The 10728-nt window shown below is 44.6% G+C and overlaps 1 protein-coding gene across 8 annotated transcripts in view; it reads left to right on the forward strand.

Annotated features, from left to right (window-relative positions):
* The first annotated feature begins 2502 nt into the window (after positions 1-2502).
* The window catches only part of LOC112080975 (protein quaking-A), a 155268-nt gene continuing 147042 nt past the window's right edge, over positions 2503-10728 (forward strand). For all 8 annotated transcript variants that reach the window (XR_011479584.1, XR_011479586.1, XR_011479588.1 and 5 more), the window contains exon 1: positions 2503-2930. Coding sequence is in view for 3 of the 8 variants with exons in the window: in XM_024146919.2 (XP_024002687.1) it covers positions 2786-2930 (145 nt within the window). In the remaining 5 variants the exon portion in view is untranslated. The remainder of the gene's footprint in view (positions 2931-10728) is intronic.

The raw sequence follows: 10728 nt of genomic DNA on the forward strand, positions 1-10728 counted from the left end.
GTGCGTGCGTGCGTGCGTGCGTGCGTGCGTGCGTGCGTGCGTGCGTGCGTGCGTGCGTGCGTGTGTAAGAGAGTGAAGGAGAGTACCCTAACCCTAACCCCTTAACCTTACTCTTAGCCCAAAGGTTGTGTGTTCGAATCATGGACAACTTTAGCATTTTGCTAATTAGCAACTTTGCAACTACTTACTACTTTTTATCTACTTGGCAACTACTTAGCATGTTAGCTAACCCTTCCCCTAACCTTAACCCTTTAACCTAATAACTAACCTTAACTCTAACTTGAATCTTAACCCTAACCCCTAGCTTAGCTAACATTAACGACCTAGCTATCGTAAGTGTTATCCACCTAGTCACCTAGCTAACGTTAGCCACAGTAAAGGGAATTTGCAACATATCATACATTTAGAAAATTTGTAACATATTGTACAAATTGCAATTCGTAAAATAAAATTGGAATTGTAATTTGTAACAAATCATACGAAATGGACAGCCACAAAGGAATGGACAGCCACAAATGAATACATACCATACGAAACGTAATATCTCGTACTAATTGGAGTGTCCCGGATTTACGTTTACTATGTTACTTCTACTTGCAGCACTTACTGTATATTCAAAGAAGTGAAAAGTGAAAATATGAAATATAAAGCAAAAACCATGAACAATTTAGCTATCTCTGACCCACATCAAATAACATTTTACTTTTCCCTCTTCCTCGTTTTTTCATTCTACTCTGCCAAGTGGGTTATCTCTCCTTGAAATAAAAGAAACCTGATTCAGTTATCAATCCTTCAAAAAGAAAAATATAGACATTTGTGATGTGTTTTCACTTCCAGTGTTGCGTTACATTCACACCAGTGCTTTAGTAATTGGAAGAGATGAGGCACACATTTCTTACCCCCAGGCATAAAATACATGTTGAAGGCTTTTCTTTCTCTGACAGACGACAACAAAACAATGTGGAGAAATGTCTTGAGACCTGGTAGGTCTGTGTTAATAATATTTCTACTCTGTTGTCTTGTTCGACGTATCGCAGCTCGAGATGGTCAAATGTAGTAGTTTAGTGTGATGGACAGCTATTACAACCGAATAGTGTTTTTCCCGGGTTGGTAAGGCAATGACATAGAAATATAATTATATGAAAAATATAATGCAATTCTATTTCTATGGGTAACCATAGCAACATCTCCCCTCCTGCTTTGAACGATCCATGAGATATGTTGTTCCTTGTTGTTATCTTAAAGAATGTGTGTTCTAGCCTGTCTCCTGTGTGAGACACACTAGTGAAGTCCTGAAGTGCATCACTGAGGGCTGACACATGACGGCTAAGGCAGAGGTCACAGTGCAGCTGGTTAGTATTCTAACGCCGAAGCAGAGGGACTACTTTCACAAAGGCAGAGAGACTAGGGAACCAATTGAATAGGGGCCAAAGTCAAATTCTCAGATTTAGGTGGGCACCACTCCAGTCGACAACAGCTGCCAAATGTAGAACATGACAGGGTTTCGTTTCAATTAAGGAACGACCCAGGTGGGCGGCTCCAATGTGTGGGCTATTGATCATCTGAATTGAGTTAATCCTCAATGAATATGGAATGGTCTGTCCAAAGATGGTGCAGGCTTGTTAAAATAACCTAGGCCAGTACTGAATATTGTCACGTTGATAAATTAATCCAAAAGCGGACACTGAGAGTTATTGTAACATGCTGTTTGAGATTTAAACGTCATGATGCGTGTCTATTTTGGTCACATGACTAATAACTCAAAATCAAATCAAATTTTATTGGTCACAGACACATGGTTAGCAGATGTTATTGTGAGTGTAGCAAAATGCTTCTAGATCCGACAGTGCAGCAGTATCTAACAGGTAATATCTAACAAATTCCACAACAAAACCTAATACACACAATCTAGTAAAGGAATGGGATAAGAATATATAAGTATAAAATATATGGATGAGCAGTGACAGAGCGGCTAAGATGCAATAGATAGTAAAGAATAGATAGTGAATGATACAGTATACAGTATATAGATGAGAGATGAGTAATGCGAGATATGTAAACATTCTTCAAGTATCATTATTAAAGTGACTTGTGTTCCATTTATTAAAGTATCAAGTCTCCTACTGGTCTTTATACACCATAAACTTGTTAGCCATCTGAAAAAAGCTTTCTGAACCCTCATCTATCGATGTGCCCTTCAGCAAGGCACTTAAACCTAAGTTAAGTCTTTTAAGTCGCTCTGGATAATAGCTTCTGCTAAATGACCAAAACGTAAATTGAAATGTAACAATGTTTCAATACTTTTTAGAGCCCCATACAACCTGTGTATGAAATCTGTAAATTCACTTTCTCTGTACTGTCCACAATTGGTTCTAATCTCTGTAGATCACATATTGGCACTTCACCGCCCTCATGGTGCAGTACCTTGTGCTTATTGGTGATATCACCAGTCCCTTGAAGGCGCTTTTGACCAATAGGCGAAGAGGGGACGTAAGCTTTGGCGAATACTCGCTGCAGTTAACAGTGGTAGTTCGGAACGTCCCTGAGCGCGGAGTAGAGGAGAGTACACGGCGATACAGTCTTTGGGAGGAGATAGTGCTTATTTTTCCCCTCTCTCAGCTTTAACAACAAATTAAATCCGATTTTGGTTCAGAGGGTCGTCTAACTACAGCAATCGAAACGTGGGAGGAACAAAGGATTTGATCTGCAAGTTTTTCTTTGGCATTTGTTTTCTTTTCATAAAACAGGATTCTGTTGGAGGCTCGCTCGCACTCTAGACGCAAAGATGATGGTTGGAGAGATCGAGGTGAAGGAGAGACCGAGGCCGAGTCCCGACTATTTGATGCAATTGTTAAACGAAAAGAAGCTGATGACCAGTTTGCCAAATCTGTGCGGTATCTTTACACACCTTGACAGGCTTCTCGATGAAGGTAAAACGCCGTCTGGAGAAATGGGGTAGTTGGGAGGGAAGGAGTGACTACMGTGCTGTCCCTAGGGCTCCGTGGGCATGCTTGCTGCATAGGGGAGCGCATGCATGGTAGCTACCTAGCTAACATAGCTAACGAGCTACATTATCGCACTGGGCAACACAACTTCTTCTTTTAACTTTACAAAGTGATGACTACGAGGAAATGAAACTCTTGCACCATCCAACAAGGATATTTATTCCCTACCACAAAACCTCAAGGATATATTTGTAGTTAACATGTCCTGTTGTCCTCTGACTTGAGGACGAAGTGAAAAGTTATTATTTTTGCCTGCTAACTAGCTAACTTAGCCAGGACCGATAAACTAGTTAAGTTAGTATGTATCCCAGTTGCAGGAAGAAACTGGTTGATAGCCAGACTTTTACATTTCAACTGTAGTCTTGGCTTTATCCTATCACGTATTATGTAAGTGAATGTGATAGTTTGTTCTATAGAGGATGTATTGTTGCCAGGGTGCACGTTCCATCGAATTCAACGGAGTAGGATTGGTAGCAAAGTAGTATAACCTTGCTGTATTCAAACATGAAGCTTCATAACAAATACAGCAATATACCTGGCTGTATTCACCCCTGAGCAGCTCGTTACCATAACATACAGTATTAGCTTATCAGAATCTGGTGGAATTGCACAACATCGGAATGTGCCCCGGCTGTTGCCTTTCGGGTTTTGAAACAATGGGCAGTGGAGTTGTTTGTCTTGCAAAGATGTCCAGCTCCAACGTTTTGCAGTTAAATTACGCTCTAAAACATACATTAGTTGCGGAAGAAATATCCCCGATGATTAGGTAGGAATTGTGTAGCTTTGTCTTAATTTGACATAGTCGTGTTTTCCTATGCCGTCTTTTTGTCGGGGCCATATTCTCAGCGTCGTTGTTGTCGCATGATATTGTTCTAGTATGCCACTCAGGATGTATAGTTAATATAAGTCTATACTACTATTTCGGTCCTTTTCTATTATACACAATGTACAATTCATGACAGGAGTGTGGTTTATGTAATTGAGTAGGTAACGCTAGAGAGCGCCACTTCCCCCTCACCGTCCTTATCTCTGTGGGCAGCTGACATCCAATCACTTTCCTGGAATTAAAAACTTTTAGCTGTATATTTCGTGTATTCTAATTTAATGCAAAAGGACAGGAAAAATATTGCATCAGTAAAACTGAGTTTCATGCCAAATATAGAACCAGATGCGTCATCAAGTCAAATGTGCGCACATTTTTTCTAACCAGTTAAAACAAAGGAGTACTGTCACATGTTGTAAAACAAGTTTTGTTTGCTCCAGTCTCCCATACAGGCCAGTTTAGATAAACTCTCAACCTCTACTTCTCCAGTTAAACATTCCTAAAATGATTACCCTGCAACAAGCTCTACTCAACCCTTTTCTTCCGTCCCTGCTGTTTTAGTCAAAGCTGTTTTTCCTTCTGGGGAGACACAGGAAACTAGGGGCCTTTTTTCTCTCCCCTGTCTTCTATCCTGCCTACCTGTCTCCCCCTCGGACAAACAAAAMAATTGACCAGGCTCCACAGTGAGCCTCTCTCTCTCACACTGAATCTATTTACCCAGGCAGCTTTGTAAGGCTGGCCACGGTGCACACTCAGCTGGCAGCCCGATGTGGCTGCACCATCCCGGGCTTGTTACTTAGAGTGTGGGGGTGTTTTTAAGACACCATGTCTGGCCAGATCCTGGGCCCCTCTTCCCTGGCTGCGCAAGAGGTTTCACAATTCACATACTGCCTTCTGCTCTCTCCAGCCACACAGCTCAACCGTTTCCCGGGGTTACTACAGCAGCCGTCCAAACTTCACCCCTCTGCCAAATGTTTAGTAGCTGGGTAAGGAAAATAACACCCAGTGCAGAGGAGGCTCTTGGCTAAAGCCGTCTGCTTAGTCTTTTGGACTTGAGCTTGGCGACATGAGCCCATCCCCATCAAAGCGCACCCTGTAAATGTGGATTCCTGAAATTGAGTGAAGCCCTCATCTAGGTGCAGTGAGAAGCATTCCCGTGACATAGCAGGATGATGTTTAGAAAGCAGACCTAGTTGTGTGAGGTACATTTGCGCGCCATTCAGGTTATGCAAATGTCGACTGCGGTTTCAGTCGGCAGGGAGGGTAAACGTTGCAGCTCATTGTGACTTCTGTTGGGGACAAAAGCTTGCAGACTGCAGTGATTTTGTTTATTTAACCTCTCGTATTGTTGTTTGATTCATTTCGAGTTCCATTGAGGCATTTATCCAGGAAGTAGCTTACAACTCAGGATTCTATTTTGGTTGCATAGTAAGTGACACTATAGGAATCCAACCTGTCTATCATTAGTCAAGGTGACCCTGGTGACTGAATGACAACCAGACATGGTGAAGGAAGAGTGAAGGAAATACTCTTAAACAAAGACGAGGATACTTTTTATTGTCAATATTTCAGCAGCATTGTTTCACTCCAGACTCTTTGGGGAGAAATACTCGGTGTGTAGACAGAAGCACATGTTAAGGTGTTCGTTGTGAGAATCCTCATTGACTCACGGGTGGTGTTAGAACACACATATCTCCACATCTCACACACAGAGCGAAATGTCCCATGATGCCCTCTCCTCTGTCTAAACGGGCAGCTAGAGTAAACAAGGGAAAGAAAGTAAAGATTCTCTCCCGGTTGTGTCTCCTTCAAAGCCCTGCCYACAGCTGCACATGCACGTATATAACACATTCCCTGCACACATATAACACATTTTCCCACACGCAATTTCTAAAATTACTCATAACCCAGCTGAAACCGCTAGACTGTGATAAAGTGAAAGTCTGAGGCCGTACCCGACCCGCTAATATAGAAAATGAGCACAGGTTTATTTAGTCTTCTCGGCCACATGTGACAGATGTAGAGCTGCATGCCTGTACTGAATTATAGACAAGTTGACTAACAAATAACTTATTAAAATGTCTGAAATTATAAGCAGAGAACGAATATAAAMTAGACCAAAAAAATAACCTTCTGACAGCTCACCAGAATGTCATAAATGGATAGAATGAATGCTATCTAGTTGACATCAGTAACGTTTTGTCATCTCTGCTTCTTTCGCGCAGCAAAGGCATTTAGGGACTGGGGGGAATACAATAACAAAAACAGGGAAATGTTTTCTGTGCAAAATGTCCAAATGACCTCCYTTTGACCGGTTGTAGGAAATKGAAAGTTGTGAAAATGACCCAGCATGTTTCTGATAAGATTTCAGTTTGCCTTGGATGCATATTTTATGTGGTTGAATTACTCCGCTTTTATGATGCTGATTAAGATAGGGACTGTCTCTAGAGGTGTTAACTGCGCGTTCACATTCTCTCAAGATGCTGAAATAAAGAAATCATATTTCTCCTCTTCCTAAGTCAAAGTTTGGCATATATTTTGTGTCATTTTACTGCAAGAAATGCTTAATTCTGCGTGAGTTGATATTAAGGCTATGTGAGAGGTTATAGACCTTATCCTGCCTGTTACCAAAAGCATTTGGCAATTGACTGTGTAGGCTATTTGGCGCGTACAGTTGGGCCCTAAAGCTTACACAATAATGCCAGATAACGTCAATGTGGCCTATAGATATAAATTGCACAAGAATGKTGGATTTTCAAAGTTACTGTTTTCTCTTTATTCAACTCGCCCGCCCTTTATCCACAGAATGTTTCACGACCCTTAACCCGCCCGCCCCACCCTGTCGGTACTGCGGGTAATGGGTCAACCCGCACATCACTGACACACACGTGTGTGTGTGTGTGTGTGTATAACACACACGTATATAACACATTCCCCCGCCTACAACTTGGTGCGTGTGTGTGCAGCTGTTTAAATGGTGAGGGGAAAGCCAACACCATTGAGCGTTAACCCCTGTGTGAAACAACGGCTCCCAGTTCCCTGGCTTAGTTTGGCACTGAGATGAGTGTCTAGCCTAGGTCCTTGTATTGCTGGTGTGTATTGAGCCACTCAAGGTCACTTTGGTGGAGTTGACAGGCGCTTTTGAAAATCCCATGCGCAGCAGTTGTGAGGTGACAGCCGCCGTGTATTAAAGAAATAAAAATAGATGTTTAACCATTTGCCGTTGACATGCCAACAAGCAAACTGCAATATTTTCTGTTGGCAGAGATGCTATGACATTTTGGAAGGCTGTTGAACTACAGGCTATTGGTTTAGAGATGGAGTCAGGGCTGTAAATCAGTATAGACTAGTATCAGACTGTATATAGAGACCTCTTTGGATGGCAACCCCCTGACTTTTTATACTGTTAAATCCTAATCAGTTTTTTTCAAAGGTCCTCTCGTTACAATTTCCATTTTAACCCTGTTTTGTACCACAAACGWGCTGCAGGTTGTGCGTGGCACCGGTTCCTCGTGATGGATAGGTCTTTTGTTTCCTGTTTGTTGCCGGTGTAACTGTTTAGAAAAGGGAATCTGTACCAAGCCCCTGGGACAGCGTCAAGGTTTACAGTTGGTCTTGAAAGATTACAGAAGAGTAAAGTTCTCCATCGGTCTCAACTCTGCCGGTTACTACTTCATTTCTTGCCGTAGGGTGACCTTCTGCGAGCGCGGCCGTAGGCTGACCCTTTGCCAGCGGGGCAGAGACCTGCGCTAACCTTTGACACACAATCAATTTGCCATCTAACAAGATTGAGTGCTGCTCGCAAAGCAAGATGGCGCCTGGGGCTTTGAAAGACCTGAGCTATCGAATGGAGAGACTATAGGAGGGGGCTRAGGGCACGGTTGTTGTGCAGGCTGAAAGCTGATATGCATCTCTGTCCCCCTCCACACCCTTGCCTCTGCTTCCCTCCCCTGGCACTACTTATAAGCTGGAATTTAATTAACAATTCCCATTCTGTGAGCAGCTTTACTGAGCTGCCTGTTGTACAGCTTAGTTGTGGCTCTGACTCCTCAGTCCCTCCCTCCCCTGGCATGACTCTCTCTCCCCTGGCATGACTCTTCTCTCCCTGGCATGACTCTCTCTCTCCCCTGGCATGACTCTCTCTCTCTCCCCTGGCATGACTCTCTCTCTCCCCTGGCATGACTCTCTCTCTCTCTCTCCTGGCATGACTCTCTCTTCTCTCCCTGGCATGACTCTTCTCTCTCCTGGCATGACTCTCTCTCTCTTCCCTGGCATGACTCTCTCTCTCTCCCCTGGCATGACTCTCTCTCTCTCCCCTGGCAGACTCTTGCTCTCGTCTCTCTCTCTCGCTGCATGATCTCTCTCTCTCCTTCTCTCTCTCTCTCTCTTCCCTCTACTTCTCTCTCCTCTTCTCGTGGCATGACTCTCTCCTTCTCTCTCTTCCCCTGGCATGACTCTCTCTTCTCTCTCTCTCTCTCTCCTCTCCTCTCTCCCTGGCATGACTCTCTCTCTCTCTTCTCTCTCTCTCTCCCCTGGCATGACTCTCTCTCTCTTCTCCTCCCTCTCCCTGGCATGACTTCTCTCTCTCTTCTCCACCTGCTCTCTCATCTTTCTCTCTTCTTTCTCTTCTCTCTCATCTTTCTCTCTCTCCCCTGGCATACTCTTTCCTCTCTCTCCCTGTGCTCCGTGGGTAATAAATTGGATGGCCAGAGGATGTCCCAGGCTCGGAGGCTCTCTCTCTATCTGATGCCTGCACGCTGGTGTCTGAGATCACCCAGGCTTCTGGCCCACAGCCTGGTGCAGCTGATAAAGGCATCCTCCGACAGGCCCTGCCTGCACCGTTATCTCAGGCCACAACCTCTGCCCCCGTTGTCTGCTTTTCCCTGCCACCCTTTCTGCGTTTAACTGCCTGTTTTTTCTTTTCTTTCTCTCAACTTTTTTAATTCGATAAGCTACAAAATGGCTGCTGCACAAAGGTCTTGTGGACTGTTGTTCAGTTTAGTCGTTCTCTGAGAATCTGGAGAAGAAATTATGCGTGACGGGATATGACAAAGTTTGGCGATGTTGTAATAGTTATGTCACAACAGTTCTCTTGCCACTTTTGTTTATCTTTGTGATTTTTTTGGGGGCTTGGGAACCTCATCCTCCCTGACTTTGACCTACCCTGCTTCTCCCCCTCCATTTTTGGGATGTGCGAAACATGCCTAACCAAAGGAAGTAACACCCATTTCAGGCAGGAAAGGGCCGCTGAAGTTTGGCTTAGACTCTGGGAAAGACGAGAAGACCAGCCTGTTTCATGAGCTTTATAAAATGGCTGAAAACAAAGCCCTTAAACTCTACTCCTTTGTGTCCCTTTTGCTGTGTACTTTGTTGTTTCTCAGCGAGGTGCGTCTGTCTCTTCTCCCCGTCTCCCGTGTCTAATTTGAATGTGAGTTGTAAGAGGCCACTTGAGACTAGCTGCTGTTTATTTCAATCGCCCCTCCCTCCACACACACATTCCTCAGCCACAAGGAGTAGGGCCTCACCCCCTTGCATTCGACTGTTTCGAATAGCGCCACGTCCCACCCCTCTTCTTCCAACAGTTTCTCTTCTCTCTCTGTCTAATTTGTTTCTGCTCTCTGTAGTGAGCCATTTGATTCTCAGGGCTGGCTGTTGCTGCAGATGGGGGGCTAACATTAGGCTCCATGGAAGTCACTGCATTATTTGTCAGCGTTTCCCATGTTCGTCTTTGTTTTGGACACACCGGGCAGGGGGGGGAGCACTGAGCTGAATGCTCGTCCCCTGCYTCTGCGTTCTCTCCTGAGAGGAATGGCAAAGCATTAGACTAGCGGCTAGCTGAGGAATTTAGGCTAGCTTGGTGTGCACTTACCCTCAGTGCCCCCCCCAACATACATACTCTTAAAAAAAAAAAATGAATTCAATCTGTTCTGTTAACTGGAGACGAGTCAGATCTGGCTTGTGACTATCATGCAGGAGGAGCTTGATGTTTTTGAAACATTTAGTACTACAATACCCACCACCACATCACCAAAAAGGTTTCAATACCACCACCACCAATGGTTTCAAAACCCCCGCACCAACACCACCACAAATGGTTTCAATCCCCCACCACAACCACCTCTGAAATGGTTTCAATTCCACCCCACCACCACTGAAATGGTTTCAATACCACCCCACCACTGAAATGGTTTCAATACCACCCCACCCCACCACTGAAATGGTTTCAATACCACCCCACCACCACTGAAATGGTTTCAATACCCCCCTTAAAACCCTTTCTGAAGCTGAGCGCAGTCCACTAAAACCCTCTTGAGCTGAGCGCAGGTCCACTAAAACCCCTTTGAGCTGATGCGGCAGTCCACTAAAACCCTTTGAGCTGAGCGCGCAGGTCTCACTAAAACCCCTTCTGAGCTGAGCGCAGGTCACTAAAACCCTTTGAGCTGAGCGCAGTCCACTTAAAACCCCTTTCTGAGCTGAGCCGAGGTCCGCTCTCTGTCAGGGTGAAACAACTAAGCCGAGGCTTACAGATTGAAAGGGAGTCGCACTCCAACGCCAAGTGTGAAGTCAGAGTCATCAATTACGAGGCGACACTTCCTCAGACCAATAGAACAGAGGAAGTTAACATGTAGCCGTGTGGCAAGGAGCATCCTTTTGCACGGGGGGAAACACAACAACGGCTGAGCCCTTGGGGTCTGAATGGCATCCTCTCTACATATCTGATGGTGTGGTGTACGGACAGTGGTCTCGGTTGCCTTGTGAAACGCATCATAGAAGCGTTACAGAAACGCCACAATGCCGAGGACAGGTATAAATGATTCATCGTTGATTCATCGCCACTTGTGTCTTGTCGGGAGAATTGAAGGTTGCAAGCGGCACACATTGATCTATTCATAGCATTTA

The sequence above is a fragment of the Salvelinus sp. IW2-2015 genome, unplaced genomic scaffold, assembly GCF_002910315.2.
Source record: "Salvelinus sp. IW2-2015 unplaced genomic scaffold, ASM291031v2 Un_scaffold16625, whole genome shotgun sequence".
Taxonomy (NCBI): Eukaryota; Metazoa; Chordata; class Actinopteri; order Salmoniformes; family Salmonidae; genus Salvelinus; species Salvelinus sp. IW2-2015.